Source organism: Branchiostoma floridae, chromosome 4, assembly GCF_000003815.2.
Source record: "Branchiostoma floridae strain S238N-H82 chromosome 4, Bfl_VNyyK, whole genome shotgun sequence".
Lineage (NCBI taxonomy): Eukaryota > Metazoa > Chordata > Leptocardii > Amphioxiformes > Branchiostomatidae > Branchiostoma > Branchiostoma floridae.
In genome coordinates, this window is record NC_049982.1 from 24,209,316 (window position 1) to 24,230,570 (window position 21,255).

The 21,255-nt window shown below is 39.3% G+C and overlaps 2 protein-coding genes across 3 annotated transcripts; one reads left to right on the top strand and one right to left on the bottom strand.

Annotated features, from left to right (window-relative positions):
- Positions 1-2,878: 2,878 nt before the first annotated feature.
- Positions 2,879-9,228, top strand: LOC118414585. Of its 2 annotated transcripts, none has more exons than XM_035818732.1 (6): positions 2,879-3,162; positions 6,200-6,409; positions 6,635-6,775; positions 7,255-7,452; positions 7,613-7,702; positions 7,901-9,228. In XM_035818732.1, the coding sequence occupies exons 2-6, from the start codon at positions 6,224-6,226 to the stop codon at positions 8,171-8,173; spliced, it is 888 nt and encodes a 295-aa protein (XP_035674625.1). In that variant the 5' UTR covers positions 2,879-3,162; positions 6,200-6,223; the 3' UTR covers positions 8,174-9,228. The 2 variants fall into 2 exon arrangements, with proteins under 2 accessions (XP_035674625.1, XP_035674626.1); XM_035818733.1 differs by lacking the exon at positions 2,879-3,162 and adding an exon at positions 4,942-5,875.
- Positions 9,229-12,265: 3,037 nt separating this feature from the next.
- On the bottom strand, positions 12,266-20,601 carry LOC118414584 (protein SSUH2 homolog). Its single transcript, XM_035818731.1, has 9 exons — positions 20,471-20,601; positions 19,662-19,722; positions 18,100-18,224; positions 16,853-16,915; positions 15,979-16,088; positions 14,167-14,259; positions 13,615-13,717; positions 12,950-13,057; positions 12,266-12,513 (listed from the first exon to the last, which is right to left on the bottom strand). The coding sequence occupies exons 1-9, from the start codon at positions 20,561-20,563 to the stop codon at positions 12,367-12,369; spliced, it is 903 nt and encodes a 300-aa protein (XP_035674624.1). The 5' UTR covers positions 20,564-20,601; the 3' UTR covers positions 12,266-12,366.
- Positions 20,602-21,255: the final 654 nt, after the last annotated feature.

Consider the following 21,255-nt stretch of genomic DNA (forward strand, 5'->3'; position numbering starts at 1 on the left):
TCATACACGAGGTACAAGTGGGCGAACGGATATCCAAAAAAAACTGCACCTCTAAAGTGGGGAAAGACGATCGTATTCAATCCCTTTCCGGAATTCTCTTTAACGATTACAAGAGAAGCCACTAAAACGCATCAAAATCCCTCCACGTTTACAGACAAAAACAAAACTACATTCCCACTTTAAAAATCATATAACCCACGTATCATGTACTTATGTTTCTATAAGAGCTTGGATCAGTCAGTCAGTCATGGCAGGGTATTGTCGCTCTCTTCAATTAAGAGCTTGGATACATATTTTAAATCTCAAAACAATCAGAGTATACTTACGAGTCTCACTTATTTTCAAATGCTGAATTGTTAAAACTGCCATCTTTGAGAGGGGATTTAGATACCTTTTGTCTGCAATGTCTACAAGTACACTCTCCAAACAGAGGTTAGGCTCTGGCTGTTTTTTTTTAAATTTCATTTTAAGGTATTTTATTTAGTCAGGTTTTCTTTCTTCGAAGCCTAACTTCTGCTTGAAGAGTGTGTAAGAACTAGTATCCTCCCCAAGCAGAGGCTGGTGGGGAATATTGTGACCTTTTTTTATCATATACTCCGTTTTCTGTCCGTTGGTGGGGAGTGCGGTCAGAAAACGGAGTATATGATAAAAAGGTCACAATACCCCCACCCCACCTCTACTTGGAGTACAGGTGGAGTACTGGAAGTCATTCAGATCGACCGTGTTAAACTTCATATTTCTAGGGAAGTATTTAATCTAAAACTGCATTTGTTGCATAGAAGTACCTCCCCCTACTCTGAGTATTGTATTCAACCGGCGGTTGAGCTGGATGACCTGCGAATATCGACATATCTCTAACTAGAGTTCGGCGACCTCATACCTCCATGAAATATTAAGAGCTTTTGTTGATTTTATGCAAATGCCTTACACATGTACATAATTTATGCATGGTGGTGTTCATCATTGACTAACGTACACATGTCACAAGTATACAGCACAAGAGTTATCCAACACTCAAAAATGGTGACCATAGCATGTTCAGAACACGAGATAGCAAAGCCGAAAGTTGCGCTGCAGTACCAAGGGAAGCCGCTAGGGGCCCCCAAATCTATTCGTTTCCAGCTTTCATCACACCCCACCTACACACTAAGTATGAAACCAATCCACTTGGCCGTTCTTGAGTTATCTTGTTGACAGACAGACAGAAAAAATAACCTCCACGTGAAAATATAACCTCCACGACATTTCATGGAGGTAAAACTCACCCGACGATAGACAGAACGTCGAGAATCCGAGCATTGCTCGTGTTTGACAGGAGTGAAATGACTGAATATTATCGCAACGACACGAAATCCAACCCACGGTGGTTTAATCTTCCAGCACACACAAATGTAACGTTACATGTAATTTGTTTGCTTTGTAATCATACTTTGTGTACATTCCTTTGGCAACTATAGCGATCAGACCCAACTACGTCTATGCAATTCAGCAGCTAAGTTCGCCATGGAAAACAACTTATAATACAGCAAATTGTCTTCAGTCTGAATTTTCTTACAACGCTTCCTATTGGACATCTGAAATTGTCTTTATTCATAGTTAAGAGTATAAAAGACCTGTTTCTTTCAACTCACTTCAGTGTCACTGACAAAAACTGGTGGATTCCAGTTGAAACGTCTGACCGTTTCCAAAACCATATCCAGTTGCTTGAGTAACTACTTTTTGGTGTATCTTGTAATACAGCGTCTGGAGAGAAAAAGCCTTGACACGTGTCACCTTGTACAAAAGCTCCTGGAGACCTAAAAAAACCTTGCCAATTTTGACCGATGGCCATATATAGCCCTATGAAAACTTGAAATCAAAAGCGAAAGTCTTTTTTTCGTGTCTGACAAAACAAGACGACAATAGAAACCTGACTGGTGTTTGTGGTGAAACTCCTAAGGGGTCACATGGTCATATTAGACATGTGCTCACAATGTGCAGGAATAGTTTAGATCAATGTGAAAGATGATTTAAGGGATTTCCATGATACTTTCACCCCCTATATTGTTCCTCCTTAGAGGTTTGACTGTATCATTGAATAAAGACCCTTATCGGACCTATATACCCGCTGTGTAAACTACATTGACCATATTCATATATAGTATCAATTAAGCCTGGTAGAAGCTAAGTAACTCGTGGTATTTTTGCCCGGGTGGACTTAGGGCGAGGTAGCTGTGGGCAGTAGGCCAAATGACCGGAAGTCGTGGGTCAGTTGAAAGGCGAAGGTGGTCAGCAGGTTAGAATGGAATCCTTGATATGTGAGAAATGTTATGATTACACATTGGAACCGTTAGGTATAATTGAAAGATTTTCCTAGAACAGCGGATATATTGAGATATATATATATATACATACTGTGGTCTAGATAGAATAGGAGATATCTAAACATCATTTGTAGTATAAAGCAGCTTGTACGAGGGTAAGGCGGTCCGATGTGTATCGATTATCGCTATAATGATGTAACCCGAGGCCAGGCCGGGTAGCTTTAGGAAGCGAAAGGCAACAAAACACAAAGAACGTAAAGAAAAAATGAAGATGTGTTAAAGAATGTCTAATACTTAAGAAATTCCTCCATTGATTGAAAAAGTCCACTCTCATCCCATACTACACACTCTTGTATTAGGTAGGTTTGAGTGAAACTGTGGTTATTGTGCACCAGTAGATACCATACGTATACTTTGTACATTGTCCAATTATTGTGCAATAAAGGTACAATGTATTTGTATCCGACCCATACAAGAAGAAGAAGAAGAAAGGAAGAATCAGCTAAAATACAAAATAACTCTTTAAAATGTTGGAATTCTACATACTTAGCAACAATGGATGAATCTGGAATGTCTAATGCTACAATCAGGCGGGGCCAGAGGTCAAATATGGCCGGTAGCGATTTGTTATTGACGTCAGCCCGGAAGTGCCGGCACACCTGAACGCGGGGGATGTCCCTTCTCCGAACCGAAGGAAATCCTACGAAAATGTCGTAAGAACGTTATTTTGGGGGACACATGGGAGCATATATAATGGCACACATGTGCAGCAAATGGTATCAAATCCGTACAAGTGTGAGGCAGAGTGTTTTGCTGAGATTTACAGCGATCCCACCCAGACCACCAGCCAACCGCCAAGGTATTGTACTGCTTGTATTGTACTACGTAATGTTGCACAGCACTGAGGCGTTACACGCCTGTGATAAGTTATTCTACACGGACTCAAAGTGCTTCAGCTTTGGTTTGTTTTTAACGTCTTTTTCCACCCTTTTGTCGGGCTCTCTCCTCTGTCAGGTGTTCTTTTCCAAGTTCCAAGTTTCGTTGAAGGACAAAATCCCAAATCGTCTAAAAAGACGCCCAAAACAAGCTGTGTCTAACCTCATATTGGTAAGAATGCTAAGAAAAATGGTTTTATTTTCGTTTTGACGTCAATATCAAGGCACAGTTGAATTAGAGCTCCAATCCTTCGGTTTCGACCGTTATGTTGCCTTATTTGGTCTATGTCGATAGTGCGTCATAACGAAAGGGATATCGTGCCATTGTGACTCATGGTATAGTCTTATTATAGTTATAGTCTGGCTTTGAATAGCGTTCACCGGTGTAACGCCTCGGGCCAAGTGTGTCAGAGATAGAACTGTTGATTCACAAGGTCTTTTCCGACGGCATGTTTGTTATTCTCCGAGCAGAGGTTTCGGTCATGGGACTAATAGTTTCCGAGATTTTTACCACCATGAAAACTCAATGTATATATTGTCTACATGTGTGTTTGAGGTTTCGGACATTTTTATTCAGCGTAACCAAGACCCTCTGTTTGGTTTGTGATGATATTTGGCTCATGACATCACTTCAGCAGAAACCCAGGTTCTTGTATCTTCTGTCCTGGACATGATATTTTTGGTGGCAAATAACTGTTTAACGTTATGTAAGAAAGAAGCAGTGTAAGTGTGGCCCCCCTATAGCTAGCAGCTTGCACTTGTTTTAGTTTAGACGAAAAAAATCGCGGCTTCCACTACCGACCAAAACCTGAGCTATCCTTCTAATCATATATATGCAGCACAAAATTTGTTCGATTGATTTTCTTTCATTTATCTGCTACAAATAGGCATATGTCAGGAAATCTCCAATTAGATATTACAGCCAATTGTTTCCTTGCACTCGAAAACACGACATTTTGCCAAGGTTTCTCAACACAGCGCGTGGTTCGGACAACACTATTCGGTACAAATTTGGACTAGGCTGTGTTGTGAGACTGTGTTAAGACACGATTTTCATGTCGGCTATGAATGTCACAACTCAATTGGGCGCCATTTTTGGGTACTCTCGAAGTAGTTATGATCCGTCTTGTTTTGACGTATTTTCTATTCTACTTTTCTGCTGGCGAGCAAGAAAAAACTAAAAATAGAAAGCCAAACAAGTACGCCATTAAAGACGTAAAAAAAGCAAAAGAGTATACCCTCTTTTTGGTGCGGTACAGACTAGAGTACTTGAAATATCGTAATCTTTATTGAACATACCACTTGGCATAATAATTGAGAATAAACTACACTGGTATTTACACACTAGAGAAGAGTAACATTATTATGTTCAAATCAAGAGGTTCATTTGGTTAAAATATGGTGTATTTATGAAAAACCGTGATCGGATAACAATCTATTCACTTTGAAATTGGAATAAATCTTTTGAATGTAAGTAACAAAAACATAGGGAACGAAAAAAGTCGTGTTTCTGCTCAGCAATGCTACACAGTCAGTCTCACTTAACACAGCCCCAACAGTTTCCAACATATTTCGATTGACAAAACACTACTAGTATCCACGGACAGGGTTGGCCCCGGATACTGTTTCGGCCCACACTGTACTGCCAATCCAAAGATCTACATGGAATAGGTCCCCTGCTACAAATTCATGAACAACTTTGACTTTGTACCAAATTGAGTCTCAATCCCTTTCCGTGTTCAGACAACCGTGCGTGATCATGCATATGTCGACCCTGTGTCGTGGTTTCCGGGTGACGGGACTTAAGTTGGGGGTGACAGAGGTGGGGTGTGGTCGGTGTTTGTGTGTGTGCCAGTGTGTGTCCGTGCCAGGATCGGGTGATAAAAATCTCGCTGCATGACAATATAACAGTGAGGTACAGATAGATATTTCTGGACTCCTCATTATCATATCTGGGAGTGGGAGTGGTGCACCTGTGGGTGTTTCCAACAACGTGTCTGTACTTCCGGGCACTGATTCTTCCCATATATTCGCATTGGAAAACTTATTTTGGAGCCACAGAACTTTGGAGCCGAATTTGATGTTTTACCGGTTAGATAAAGTAATGGATAACTTTCCCTTCGCAAACTTTCCTAAGCCCAAAATGCCAATTTTCAACTCATACGGACGTAACGAGGCACTGCACTTCCTACTTCAAAGTTAATGTTATGTTGCTGTTTATCTACGCCAGTCCTTGGCAACCTTCTTACTTTAGAATACCAAAAAAAAAAAACATTTCTAGGAAGAGATACAATACTGTTCTACTGTGTCAACGCCAGTGAAGTTGTAGCGTAACGCGATAGTAGGCTAGGCGCGGATACGGCTCAAAGATCAAACAAACACACCTGCTGTTACCACGGCGCGCTTTGTACGTCATAGACAGACAGGTGTTATTGAACGTGCTAAATATAGACAGTAACAGTCAGACAATACGTCACTTTTCGGGGAAGCCCTTCCCGTGGGCGAAGTATCTCGCCTATAAAAAGAGCAAAGTTCCAACACTGGCCGTACACCAACGGCACGGGCGCCTGAAAATTCGTCTGTTTGTGGAGGCTTGTAGATTCGTTGCTGTTAACTTAGTCCTTAGTCCAATAATAGGTTAGTTGCGTTGTATCTAGTTTTCGTTTCAGGTAGTAATGTGTCAATGCGTTTATTCTACTACCTCCATAGAAAATGGAGGTATTGTGTTGGGTGTGTCTATGCGTTTGTATTTGTGGATGTTTGTAGTCAACAGAACTTAATAATCTCTGGATGGATAACAATGCTATTTGGGATGGCAGTAGAGGTTGGGAAGACGAAGGTTTAGGAACTTTTGGGGTCTCCTAGTTTGTGGTATCAACGAAACGTTTTGACTTTGTGTTGCTGGGCTACTTTTTTTTAAGTAAAAGATCTCACCATGATCCAATTGTGTCTTTTTAACAGGGCCTACAAACTGTCAACAACGACATGCTGCTACTAGAGAAAATCGTCTTCGTTACAATTTTGGGGATGTGTGTCTTCAGTCTTTGCACAGCCGGAAGACGAGAAAAAGGGTGTTCGGAAAGAAATATGAAGAACAATTACCGCAAATTCTCCAAAATACACGACAGAGTCAATACCGCCTTGAGGAAAGTGACCACTACGTCCGAAAAGGTGAGAATCTTCTGTACTGTTCCATTGTAAAACACCCGGCAGCAAAACGAAAAATTCTTGTAACACAAACTAGATAAATATGAACGTGACTGAACTCTTAGTAACTTTTCCTTCTTCAGGGCCAAAATGGGCACTAATACTCGATACCACTTTGTGGCATTGGAGGAAGGATGCGGTTCCAAACGTAACTGAGTCTAAATGATGTTGTTTTATTCTAAATTACAGGTGGAGGAACATGTTTCACGTGAGGACAGGACCAACCCGGATAGTTTGTTACTGAAAGTTGGAGATCTACTTTTCGAAGACGGTCCGAGCTTCTCGGGACTGAGACTTAAAGGACTGAAGTTGCCAGACTTGGGTCTCGACGTAAGTGTACTTAAATCGCCTCTTGGAAATGTTTGGTGTTTATTTGTTTGTATCACAACCGTCGTTAAGGTGTAACATACCACCTCTGTTAGACCACTTTGATTGGGTCACTCTCTTTTGTAAGTTGATTAAGTTCAAGTCTCGTGTTCTAAAAACCTTTAACCTTAAACCCTGTGTAACTAAATTTCAAATCGATAGGAAAGCACAGTCTAGGTTCGTACATTGGCGGAGGTATGAGGTCGTGGAACTCTAGTAATTAGTAACTTTTTTAAAGGGACATGACAAATCAAAATCGTCCGTGGTTAGCAAGCGAATGTACTGAGCCTGCGGTCACTACGGAGGATGGTTTTTTGAAGCCGTTTTTATTTCTTGTTCTTGTTCTTGTTCTGTACATCAACAACTATGCTTTCATTCAAGTGTATGTATACAATTGTATTAAGTATTATATAAAGTACAATAATAATTCTTGCTGTCTACAGGATATAGCGAAGTTTCAAATTTACATGGCGGAACTGGGGGTACTCAACAGTGAGCTGGACAGGCTGGAGGATGACGTCATTGAGAATGTACGTCATCTTGAGGAGGAGGACAAGTTGCTCGTACTGAAAGGCGTGATGGAAGATCTTCCCATCCTCAAGGAATATTTGAAGGAAATCCACAAGGACGCATCTGAGTTGGTGAGTGTAGCACATTTCTATCATTACTTTAAACATTATTTCTTTGTATTAAATATTATTTTGAAAGTAAACTAGCTTAACATAGTCATTCATAGGTCAAATTGTAACAAAGGGAAATGTTCATTTAATTCATAAATTCGTTTGTCATTTCTCTTTGTAGACGGAAAAAATTAAGAGATGTGTGCCCAACGCACACGTGGACATCCTGGTCGAACAGTACATAACACAAGTCGAGTCTACCAGACAGACGGTAAGTTTATACATCAATTGGCATTGTTTACCTTGCCTGTTTGTGCGCATGTAGTAATTAAACAATGTATGGATTGTGTACATCTTTGTTATATTGGCAGTTGTTGCAAGCACAACGTCGACTGATCTTGGTACTGCAGCACAGCTTCCGTTTTTCCTATTGCTAATTGTGTCATTTCATTTTGTTCTCTATCTGCAGGCTCCAAGTAGGACTCGGCGAGATACACAAGAGGCCACGGCAAGCTCCTCGATCTTGCTTGGGAAGATCAGGCACCACGTCGGCCGCGAACGTCGGGACACGGCCGGAGCAGGGGAGAGCGCCCTCCAGCACAGCTGGTGGGTACTGCAGGACCTAGAGAATCTCCTCCAACATGACGTCATCTCGACACTCAACAGCATGACGAACAAGAGTAGTGGGGAAGGAGGCAGGAGGAAACGCTCAAAGAAGGGGAAGAACAGTCAGTCAGACTAAACCAACTGCCTCACTAGGTGCGGGCGGTTAATGAAATCGTATTTGGGGGAGGTTGAAGACTATGATATGTTGTAAGAGTTTGCTTCTCTATATTAGGGAGGGTAAACTTCTGACATTTTCAACCTCACTCCTCGCTTAGTACACGCTAAGTGTTTGTTGTTGAACTTCTTTGGAGGTTCATGTACAGGTTATACCTGACATTAAAGATGTTAAACAGATACGCACCAGTCCTTAAATGTTAGTTTTGCCATTTATCGAATACTAGTATTATCGTGTAAAGATTGTATTTGTGTGGGTGTTTGATAAAGTTATTTCAGATTAGAATGATTCTAAATTTATCTATTGTTTTCAATAGCCAAACAGGTACACCGTGCAATTAAGTATTGTTAGATATATTGCATATTGTTTATAACTTATTGTGCAGAGGTAATAGATATATCAACAGAAGCGATATGTGCTCATACATATGTATATTTTACACAGCTATTTATTTTGTACAAAATACATATTATATATTTTTCAAATATAATATATTATATTGTTGCAATTATATGCAGGGGCAGCTACATCTAAACAATGTCGCAGGCAGTACAGTGTTTCTTGCTTGCTGAACAAAATTTAATGTGGAAGTCGAGTTTATAAGAATGAATTGCCGAACAAATGTTAGATTTGAGCTTGAGAATAGAAATGGCTGAACAAATTAAAGGTTAGATTCTCACTTGCGAGAATGAAATGTAGTGCACATTGCACCTTTCGTAACTAGATACAGCTCGAAAAAGTTTATTAATGAAAGTGGCAGTAATTAGTCTATGCTAATGAAGTTTTTAATTTACAATTTGCCATTGAACTTTATGTTTCTGTAGTACTGTTATATAGTATAAGTCGGGTAAAAATAATACTACTTTGAGATAAACTTTATAACAGCAATATTGTTTGTGTTGTTGTCATGAAGTTAAAGTTATTTTTTTGTATTGTTGCAAAATTTGTCTGTTAAGTGAATACTTTGTATGACGAATCCCTTCTGCCAACAGAATAAAATGAGTTTGATTTTAAAATGTTTTTGTAGTGTATTATCATGCCTGAGAAAGCTATATATATATATATATATATATATGTTAATCTTTAGATCTTTAAAGATCCTTAGATTCTCCCGTTTTGCGACAGTGTCACACTGATACTACATGTATGGTTGGTTGCCCGAGATTTGAAATTGCGGTTCCGTAGCGGAGGTCTACTAGATCACGACACAACTTGAAACAAGATAGAGTGTAAGACCATAGGAGACTGTTTCAAAATGTTCAAGGCAATCACCGCAAGTTACCCGCTCCACTGCATGTCGGTATTTTTGCCTGGGTGGACAGTAGCTGTGGGCAGTAGGCCAAATGACCGGAAGTCGTGGGTCAGTTGAAAAGCGAAAGGTGGTCACCGAGGTAGAATGGAATCCGAAATTTGTGTGGAACGCTGCAAATTTGTGGAACGCTGTAAGCCATAATTAACCTCATTTCACTTCATAAGAAAATCTAGGTGCGTTCAGGGGGGGGGGGGGCATCTTCACTCAGTTTATACGAGTATTCTTTTCAAGCTTTGACCCAGATACTAGTATTCTATTTGAATAAAGCCTCCTTGCCTTGACACAGATAACTAGTACTATACTGCCCGCGTGTACCGTCGTTCTGGTTTTGCTGCTTATAAATACCTTGTTGTCCCTGCATATGTCTGTTATGTCTGTTATCAGTGACCTGTACCTAGCCCATCGAGGCATGAATGTACAATAAAGGTCTTTCAATTAATTAATTAATAATACAGGTATTAAAGACATCAGTCTGCAGTTGTATTTGCGATGCGAGGATCGAGGTCTAAGAGTCATCGGAAATTTCGGGAGTGTTGGTGAATTTCGGGAGTCAACTGAAATCTGGGGGGGGGGGCGTTCCACATCACAGGAATAATTGGGGGCGTTCACCTGGCCATGGGGACAAGGACGTTAAATGAAACGTATTTGATATGGGGCGTAGAAGGATTTTCTCCCAATTCTCAACCCGGGGCCAGACCGGACAGCTTTCGGAAGCGAAAAATATTATATAAAAGGCAAGAAAACAATAAGAACGTAAAGAAATTGTCCTGAGCCTAATTTGAGAATATTCGTTTGTAACGCGATATAGCACCCTAGGCGTGGATACGGTTCAGAGATCAAACAAGACACGTTACTATGGCGACCCGTATACGTCACAGAGAGCCAGGTGTTAAATATAGACGGTAACAGGCCGACAATACGTCACGTATTTTTTTGGGAAGCCCTTCCGCTGGGCGAAATTCCTCGCCTATAAAAAGTGAACAATTCCAACACTGGCCGTATTATTGCAACGGCACGGGCGCTTGAAAAGTTGTCTGTTTTTGGAGGCTAATGGAGATTCTTTACTGTCAACTTCGTCCTTTATACAATAGGTTGGTGGCGTTGTTTTTAGCTTTCGTTTCATGTAGCATTGTTACATCGATGAAAAATGGAAGTATAGTGTAGGACGTGTCTGTACGTTTGTATAAGTGGATATCTGAACATTGTCAGCAGAAATTAACAACCTCTCAATTGATGTGGCAGTGCTGGGCTGCTGAAAAAATCTTACCATGACCCTATTGTGTGTTTTTTTCTTCAAACAGGTGCTCCAAACTGTCACCAACAACATGCTGCTACTGGGGAAAATCGGGGCAGTACCAAGGAAAGCCTCTATGGGATAACATAAACTCTCATAATAGCTCGACATAAAAAAAAAGTTTGGTCTGGCATGTGTTAGTATTCATTCAAAAGTCTTTATTTCATCCTCATAAAAGATTGATTTCTTTCATGTATGTATAAACAATAGAACCTATGTATGTTATAACGTTACATAACGTTATCTGTATTTAAGAGATGGATTTTAAAAATGCCACTGCTTAACGTTATATCTGAAAGCACAGTATGATTGTTTACAGTGAGTTTGTCACTGCACTTCAAACATAGGGTTTGTTTGGCGTGGTAATTGTGGAATTGAAGACAATTGTTCAAATATTGTGTTAGTCAATTCAATTTAATTCATTTAAAGCCTGCTAAATGACACAAGGAAATGTAACGTTAGTTTACTGTACTGTATTGTGGTGTGGCACTTTGGCAACCTCGCTGTGGTCACCAATCGATTTCACAGAACAAATTTTATTCAAAACAAATCTTTTTATGCTTTGTGTGTTCTGTTGTATTTCTAGCCATACCTGTACGATTTGCATGACATTCCCATTATAAAGTCAAGGTTAACATAAATCTAAGGTTAACGCAGCATTTTAGGCTGTCAGTGTACCACAGTCCAGTGAGATACTGGCTTAAGACAAGTATTATCAATAAGTCACAAACTTGTAAAATCAAACACACAGAAATATAAAACTCTGACATCTGAGTAACGTTACTGTCATATAGAAAGAATGCATTTTGAAGCAAGTCTGACTCATATTTACATCATCATACAGTACATGTACAATGCATTTGCTTGCAAAAAACATGATTATAAAGTACTACATTATAGAGAGAGATGGCCAGGTCTTTTGTGAAAAAAAGGTAGAAAATCTGTAACACACGTATACTTCAACAGTGAGACAGTGTATGTGTACGGTTTGTATGCATTTTATACATATCCTAGACTGCATAACAGTTAACTAAGTGACTACATTAATTGTATTTTGACACGATGTCATGTCAAAAGAACTGGCTAAGATATCTTCTGAGAAGTGTCACAAAACCAAATTGGCACAAACTGGAAATGAACTCATTTCCAATGATACAAATATTTACATGTACATAGGTCTCTGAAGTGGAATTCATTTTCAATCTACCCAGGTATGCAGCTTATATTCTTCAGCACAAATCCAAGTCAGGTACAAATGTATGTAATGCCACAAAGTGGTTTGATTAATGATGACATATATGCATACCAATATGCATTCCAACAAGCAACCTATTTACATGTAGTAACAGTGCAACTGAGGTATCTCATTTATGATTAATGAGTTAATAACAAAAATAGATAATAAACTAGATAGTGCCAGTGAGTAATTCAGTGAATAACAGAGATTCAGTTAAGATTCAAAGTAAGTTTGTTTCCACGTCTCAACGGGATCAAGTTGTTCCCAGTTTCACCGTGTAAACAAAGTCCCTTTCCTGTGCACCCTCCAGATTACAGGATGACACAGCCCCAGCAGCACTGATGCGGGTAATCGGGCGCGTGGACGCGGTGCTCGTTCCCGTACACCCAGTAGCGAGTGTTGACCTCCTGCCAGTTGTAGTCTATCTCAAACACGGGGACGTTCCTCAGGGTGTGGCGCTGGAAAAACAAACATATGATTGAAAATCAGAAAACACGTAAAACACGTACCTCCAAATTTTCCCTGTCTGCAAAGTACACCTTGATCACGGAATGGCCTAGTCTTGCCAGATCACAAAACTAGGCCCTATAATCCACGAAAGTCTCAGGCCTTAAGTCTTGTGATCTCATGAGACTTAAGGGCCTCTTCGTGATCAATTAGTACTAAGCAGACCAAAAATATTTGGAAGTACATTGTACGTGTTTTAAGAGTCACCGATTGAAGAATGATTTGCTGTTAAACAAAATGAATTTTTCAGAAGGCCTTTTAACAATTGTAACAGTACTAAATATCTAATACTACAATACCACTGGCAGAATTATGAGAGTTGACACTTGATAGCTATTACTATTCACTAAGCAATGAAACACAACTGAACCTAAGTAAGACTAGTACCTGTTGTAAGATCCTCCCAGCCCTCTCGTAGGTGGAGGTGTGGTACTGCACCAGGCTCTGGGAGTTGGCATTCACGTCCTGGTCGGTGAAGTGAGTGATCGGCCACACCTACAGACAGTCACATGCAACTTGATGACTGGCAAACATCAGCACTTGAAATAATGATGGGATTTAATCTTTTTAACAATATCAGTCAGTTTGAATTTACTATATGAGGCTGATGTTAATGACCCACTTTTCTGTCAGTGTCTATACAACACAACATTTAGTGGCCAGTGGACTACCTTATGAATTTGCTTATTTGCTTTCCTCACTCGGTGGTTCATTTGGTCACTGGCCAGGTGTTATAACACTATAAGCACATCTGCTAAGACAGAATACGGGGTATAATCTGACCAGAGATCACCTTTATCTGTGGAGTAACCTATGTTTGTCCTTTCTAAAAACCTGGTATCTTAAGAGATATCAAGTTAACGGACGGTGGTTTCAAACTGCAATATTTTTGAAAAATTTGCAATTCTAAACCAATTTGACTTGATGTCAATGTTTTTAAAGACAACAGATGTAGGTTACCCCGTTGATAAAGGTGAACTAGTGTTATATTCCCTGGCCTGTTTTACTGCAGTTTGGGAGAAGGAGTGAACAGTATGAAAGTTGAGGCTTACCCTGATGAGAGTCTGTTGGAAGATGACCAACCCTCCTGCATCCTTGATGAGCTCATCAGGCATGTCAGTCCTCTCTGTCACATGATCAGACACCATGTTCTTACTGTGGGGGATACAAACACAGTCTTGCTGTTAGAGGGAAAGATATGAACAAACAAACAAACAAGTTAAATCAACCAATTGGTCAATCAATAAATTAATCAATCACCAAGTCAATCAATCAAACAATCAATTATTATTTTGCACATTCCCTACATTATATGCTACAGTATGTAAGCAGTTAATGATAATGCACTGTCCTTGGGAAATGCACCAGACATAAATTTTCTCAATAGACTCCTTACCACTTAAAGCATTGACAAGGATCATCTTCCATATAAAGTGGAGATCCCATATTTGAGAGGAATTTCATCTCGCAATGTTAAAGAGCCCATAACACTTACTGATAAACAAATGGGTTCTGGACGGTCTCGTCTTATGCTGCTTGTAATTATTGATTAACTGGTTACGTAGTAACGTTACATACAAACAAAAAGAAAAGAAAAGACTTACAAGTTGACAGTAAGCTGAATGTACCACTTCAGATCACGGCAGCCTTGGCACACACCACATGTCACCCTGCCATCTCCTCCACACCTGATACACCTGTAACATTCAAACAGGGCATCTGCAGTTAGAACAATATAAATTGCCATCAAATTATGCAAATTTCATATTCCAAATGTAACAAAACTAATAAATTTCAGTGAACATTAATACTGATTATGGAAATCAATATTTTACCTGAACAGTATCATACCTACATGTACACAATGTAAGTACAGGAATATGAAAAACAATAATTTGCATAGCAACTTGTTGCTTTTATATTTATGTATGTCACAGGTCACACCTATTAGCCTCCCTGCCTACGTGCCCTCTTTGTATTGCCCATGTTGAATGAATGAAGTCAAGGTCAAAACTTATTGCTACAAAAATGGGCAAAATTGCCCTGATGGAGTCATTGAAAATAAAACTGTAAACCTCAAGGTAGCTGCAGTAGTATCTCTAAGTTTTCTGTTTTTGTGGTAACTTTTCTACTGTGCCTGACATCACTTGTTATTTCCATTGAGTCACTTAACTACAGCGAGGACATCCTTTTATTTCAGCCTCAGACTCAAAATGCCTAATTCTTTAATCATGATATTATTGTGCCATGACATTCAACGTTAGTTCTCCTTTATCCGTTGGGTAACCTATTTCCGTTTTTGTCAAAACAGGGTATGTAACATCTATTATCATAATACCGGTACGTTTACGACGATTTCTCTAGCCATACTGATTTGACAAATTGTCAACGCATCATTTTCTCCAGTTACATGTTGCTGTTATAGCTTACCCTTGCCACTTCTTCTGTGTAACTTTTCTGCCACTCTTGTCCTGCTAAAAGCGTAATATTGTAATTGTAACACGCCGCGGAATTACACGACGAACGGGCCCGTGGTTGGGAGGGGGTAAAAAATACCGGTAGGAAGAAACACGGCACAATTAACTGCCGCTATGTACATTTATACATCCTCTGATGTTCCTTCCTTTTCTGTCAGTAAATGCATAAAACATAAACCTGCATGAGCATACAAAATGTCATGAGAAAACGGACGTATACTGTCAAGAATTTTCATTTAACTCCTGTCCGTCACAACCGCTATGACGTAACACTTCACTGCTAGCGTAGATATAAAAATGGCGGGAAAATGGCTGCGTACGTTCAATTTTGCCCATTCAGTCGTATATCCGGGCTATTATGCAACGGTTCTTCACACTTTTACATGAGTTGTAGGTCACCAACAGAAATTCAAGATTGTTGTTGAATCATGTTCGTCTTGTGCCGTGAGCATGTGTAATTATGATCTATAAATTTGGCAATGAATGTGACAGTGTGTTCGTCCCACGACGAGCTGCCTACCCCGAAAAAGATACTGAAAACTTTTGGCCTTGTTGTCTTCGAATGCATTGTTATCGATGCTTTGTAAATGATGTATTGGACACCTAGATGTCTGAAGTGTGCACAGCTCAGAAATAACTATTGTTGCATGTGTAGATCTCTTTAAGTTCCAGTATTTTTAATCTACCGGTATAAGTCTTACTACCGGTATTATGCCAATGCATGTTACAGATATCAAGTAAACGGAGGTTGGTTTAAAGTTGCAGTATTTTCAGGATAATGCAGCTTGAAACCACCACATGTTGACAAAATATCCCTACATACCCTGTTTTAAAAACAACGGATAAAGGTTACCCCACAGATAAAAGTGAACTAGCGTTAGGTGTTGTGGACCCAAATAACTCTACAGTACAGATCAGACTGCATGGAGGATGCCTTACCTTCTCCGTCCTGACCCATGGCACCAGTGACAGGTCTCCCTGCGATGCTGTTTTGTCTGATGGTCATACCTCGTCCTGTGTCCACTCCCATGGCAAGTGGAACAGCGAACCTAAAGAGGTTGTTATATCTTATGTCACACCTTCAACAAGGATGTTCTGGACCGGTCAGAGTTTTACCGTATCTCAGGTACATGTATTTAGTACTTGCATCACTGGGGGTTCCCAAAGGAAGTGGATTACAAAAAATCTCCTAGAACAACGCACTTCATGTACACCACTGAACTCCAGATTTGGACATTGGAATCAACGGTCTTCCAATGTTTTCTCACCCTCTGGTGCAATTTGTGTTTTCTCGGGTGAGTTTGACATAAAGAGAATACAACATGGTGTATTCTGCAGCAACTCCCCCCCCCCCAGAAAACGATGTAAGATGTAAGTTCACAGGTGTGGGTTGGAATCCCACCTCTGACACCATGTCATGCTCTGTGGGTTTGTCCTCTCTATGGTGTATTCTCAAATAATTGATAACATTATGCCATCTTTTTTTAAACGAAAAGAATTCATCATTACTCATACGGAGAATGTGAGATGTATGTGGGTGTGGGTTTGAATCCCACTTCTGACACCATGTTGTGCTCTGTGGGCAAGTCCACCCTCAATTGCAGTGTAATTATTTGATTGCTAGCACGAGTCTGACTCACATTAATGATTTTGCAAATAAACAATATTATTAATAGACTTTCCATTCTTAGGACAGATTCAAATGCAAGTTTTCTTGTCTGGGTGCTCCTTTGAGGCTTACACTTCTACATGTTCATACCTTAGTTCTTTTACATGAACTAGGAATCACAGATGATCAGGAAGGAATACTCACCCTTCCCCTGCCATGGCATCGAGGGCAGCGCTTGAAGCCACGGCCGTAACAAGAGTGGCAACTCTGGGTAAAGTTGAACAGAAACAAAGAATTTTACTCACGGATGGAAGACACCAGGACATGCAAATATATTTTCAAAACTTACTTTGAAACCAACTACTGTACTCTGATATCAAATTGTAGAACTGACATTAAACCAGACCTATACAGCTAAGGTACTGAAACACTATCCATTAAAACTGACATTAAACCAGACCTATACAACTAAGGTACTGAAATACTATCCATTAAAACTGAAATTAAAACAGACCTATACAGCTAAGGTACTGAAACGCTGTCCATTAAAACTGACATTAAACCAGACCTATACAGTTAAGGCACTGAAACACTATCCATTAAAACTGACATTAAACCAGACCTATACAGCTAAGGTACTGAAACACTATCCATTAAAACTGACATTAAACCCAGACCTATACAGCTAAGGTACTGAAACACTATCCATTAAAACTGGCATTAAACCAGACCTATACAGCTAAGGTACTGAAACACTATCCATTAAAACTGGCATTAAACCAGACCTATACAGCTAAGGTACTGAAACACTATCCATTAAAACTGACATTAAACCCAGACCTATACAGCTAAGGTACTGAAACACTATCCATTAAAACTGACATTAAACCAGACCTATACAGCTAAGGTACTGAAACACTATCCATTAAAACTGACATTAAACCAGACTTATACAGCTATGGTACTGAATCACTATCCATTAAAACTGGCATTAAACCAGACCTATACAGCTAAGGTACTGAAACACTATCCATTAAAACTGACATTAAACCAGACCTATACAGCTAAGGTACTGAAACACTATCCATTAAAACTGACATTAAACCCAGACCTATACAGCTAAGGTACTGAAACACTATCCATTAAAACTGACATTTAATCAGACTTATACAGCTGAGGTACTGAAACACTATCCATTAAAACTGACATTAAACCAGACCTATACAGCTAAGGTACTGAAACAATATCCATTCAAACTGACATTAAACCAGACCTATACAGCTAAGGTACTGAAACACTATCCATTAAAACTGACATTTAATCAGACCTATACAGCTAAGGTACTGAAACACTATCCATTCAAACTGACATTAAACCAGACCTATACAGCTATGGTACTGAAACACTATCCATTAAAACTACCAAGAAACCTCACCGCCTATCTTCCTTACCTGTACTTTAGCTGTGTGAGGCACTTCAATGAGCCTGACCTCATCATTGAAAAACTGAGCAGCAGTGCAGGCGATATCCCAGGGGCCGGGTGGGTACCCGTTTTGTGGGCCATCAATGATTTGTCCTGAAAATAAGAATTAAAAATTCATTGTTGCAACTATGTGTACAGTAATGATATACATGTATTAATATCATCAATATTACAATATTTTTTGCAGAAATGAAAAGTAGGATTTGGTTTCTATAACATGCATTGGCATAATACCGGTCATAAGCCTTATACCGGTCGATTAAAAATAGTGGAACTTAAAGAGATCTACACATGCAACAATAGTTATTTCTGAGGTATGCACACTTCAGACATCTAGGTGTCCAATACATAATTTACAAAGCATCGATAACAATGCATTCGAAGACAACAAAGCCAAAAGTTTTCAGGTCATTTTCGGGGCAGGCGAGCTCGTCGTGGGACAAACACACTGTCACGTTCATCGCCAGATTTGTAGATAATAATCACATGTGCTCACGGCACAAGACGAGCATGATTCAACAGCAATCTTGAATTTCTTTTGGTGACCTACAACTCGAGTAAAAGTGTGAGGAACCGTTGCATAATAGCCCGCATCTACGGCTGAATGGGTCAAATGGAATGTACGCCGCCATTTTCCCGCCATTTTTAATGCTACGGCCAGCAGTAAAGTTTTACGTCATAGCGGTTGTGACGGACCAAAATTAAATGAGAATTCTTGTCAGTATACGCCCATTTTCTCATGACTTTTTGTATGCTCATGCAGATTTTTGTTTTGTGCAACTACTAACAGGAAAGAAAGGAACAACAGAGGATGAATAAAGGTACATAGCGGCAGTTAATTGTGCCGTGTTTCGTTCGACCGGTATAGTGCAACCCCTTCCAACCACGCGCCCGTTCTCCGTGCAATTCCGCGGTGTGTTCCAATTACGATATTATGTTTTTAGCAGGACCAAAGAGACAAAATAATTTACACAGAAGAAGTGGCAAAGGTAAGCTGTAACAGCAACATGTAACTGGAGAAAATGATGCGTTGATCATTTGCCAAATTAGCATTGCTTGAGAAATTGCAGTAAACCGACCGGTATTATGCCAATGGATGTTAGATCCATTTTGTTCAAAGCACTTTCAAGATTTTCAGAAAACACATCATTGAAAGATAGAAAAAACTTTGCAAATATTTATCAAAATTTTCATCATCAAAACTCAGGAAGGGTAAACCAAATCAAAATGCACTAGATATGCATAACTTTTATTCACCAATTTTCCATCAATGTGAAAATCAGCTTTGTTCTAGCAGAATTCACCATGATTCCTTCCTTCTTACTATTACACATAAAATTCATACATGTAGTTAAGTCCATTACAAATGTAACCAGTTCCTCTGGTGTGCATCTACATTTTAAGTGAATGTTATGCCAAGTGGCAGCCCGATAAAGTAATATGAAAATGCCTAAGGATACTTGAAAAATTGGACGTCTGGTGTGATTATTACATGTCTTATAGTAAATCCCAAAGGTTGAATGGACAAACCTCGGTATGGTTCATGCACCCATTTGGTAGATCTGCTCTCAAGGAAGCTTTCCATAGTGTACTAAATAAAACAACAAACAAACATAAACATAACATCAGTTTTAAAACATACTCAGCAAACTTTATGAAATTGGATAAAAAGAAATTAAATCTAATACTTTCACTTCAAAATAAGATCATAAAATGAAGGTGCCATTCTAGCGAGCAAATGAAATAATCAACAAACTTTCCACCTATCAAATAGGGCTGTACATTTGCTCTGTGTATCCAGATTGTACCCCTGGGCAGAACATACCTGGGTCTCTTCTGGTCAGAGGTTCATGGTATATTCTGAACTGTTAATAATAGTTCACCTTTATCCATGGGGTGACCTATATACTTTCTATGTATATACAGGGTATTTGGGCATATTAAGTCGATGGATGGTGGTTTCAATGTGATATTTTACTCGTTAACTTAAAACATTGAGGCTTGAAACCACTAAATGATATCCCTAGACACCCTGATTTTAGATGAGATGAATATAGGCTACCACGCGGATAAAAGGTAACTAGGGTTAACATCAACTATCATAATTCCACATGGTGTCATTATACCGCCACCTCAAAAAACGTTAGTATAGTCTGAAGTCTTCCCAAGATTTTCTTGAACACTGAATGTTAAATATCTTAAATGTAATACAATTCAGATATTTATGTGTTAAAAACAATCTTGAGAAGGCCTCTATGATAACGTTTTTTTGAAGTGACGGTATAGTGGCACCTGGTGGAATTATGAGAATGTATGTTAATTGAAGAGGATGAACCTACATGGAAGGCAGTAGAGGGCTTGATTGCCTTGATGACATGTTCCTCTGCAGGTTTCTTGCCATAGCAGCAGTGTTCTGCCACAAACTGTATCATGGCATCTCTGGCCTCCTGCTCTGTCAGGCCGGCACCCCTGCAAATCAGTGGGATGTTTGTGTCAAAGTTTGGGGTATTATAAGATATTGGAAAGGAAGATTTACAAAAAAGTTTAGGTCACTAGAGTTCAGCTATTCTTCCACTGGTCATGACAGAGAAGACAAATGCTAATCCATCTCACTAGACTTAGACTTAACTTCGGTCAGTTGAATTTCCACCTGTTCCAACATAAATGTGTAAATAGTCCTATGTGTAATTGTGGCCACCCTAACGAATCAACTATACATTATTTTCTACACTGTCCTCTATACAATGATGCAAGACTTGATATGTTGTCATCTTTAACCACTATCTTACCATTTGACCCAAGACACACCACTGAAAATATTTTATGTTCAACCTTACTCAGGGGAAACCCAGTACTATCTACCATTCAGAACTGTCATTTATTTGATGTTGTGTTTAAGTTCATCAAACAGACAGATCGTTTCAGCTGAACCTTATTTGATTATTATTTCTAAGTTTGTTTATCAGCCATATGTCACTCTGTTATTTGATTCCTTGTTTATTTTCATGTAGTTAAGTCTTGTGTTCAATAGACAGGTTGTTTAAGTTGATTTATAACCTTATTTGATTACTTCTAAGTTTGTATGCCAGCTACACGTCACTTTGTTATTTGATTCCTTGTTGTT

Excerpts from the sequence above, each read along its gene's own strand:
- LOC118414585 (XM_035818732.1), top strand. The coding sequence starts at position 6,224 with ATGCTGCTACTAGAGAAAATCGTCTTCGTTACAATTTTGGGGATGTGT. Across the intron at positions 6,410-6,634 it reads TGACCACTACGTCCGAAAAG|GTGGAGGAACATGTTTCACG; the intron begins GTGAGAATCTTC and ends TCTAAATTACAG. Across the intron at positions 7,453-7,612 it reads ACAAGGACGCATCTGAGTTG|ACGGAAAAAATTAAGAGATG; the intron begins GTGAGTGTAGCA and ends TTCTCTTTGTAG.
- LOC118414584 (XM_035818731.1), bottom strand. The coding sequence starts at position 20,563 with ATGATACAGTTTGTGGCAGAACACTGCTGCTATGGCAAGAAACCTGCA. Across the intron at positions 18,225-19,661 it reads GGTGCATGAACCATACCGAG|GACAAATCATTGATGGCCCA; the intron begins GTTTGTCCATTC and ends TCTTATTTTCAG. Across the intron at positions 16,089-16,852 it reads GATGCCATGGCAGGGGAAGG|GTTCGCTGTTCCACTTGCCA; the intron begins GTGAGTATTCCT and ends CAACCTCTTTAG.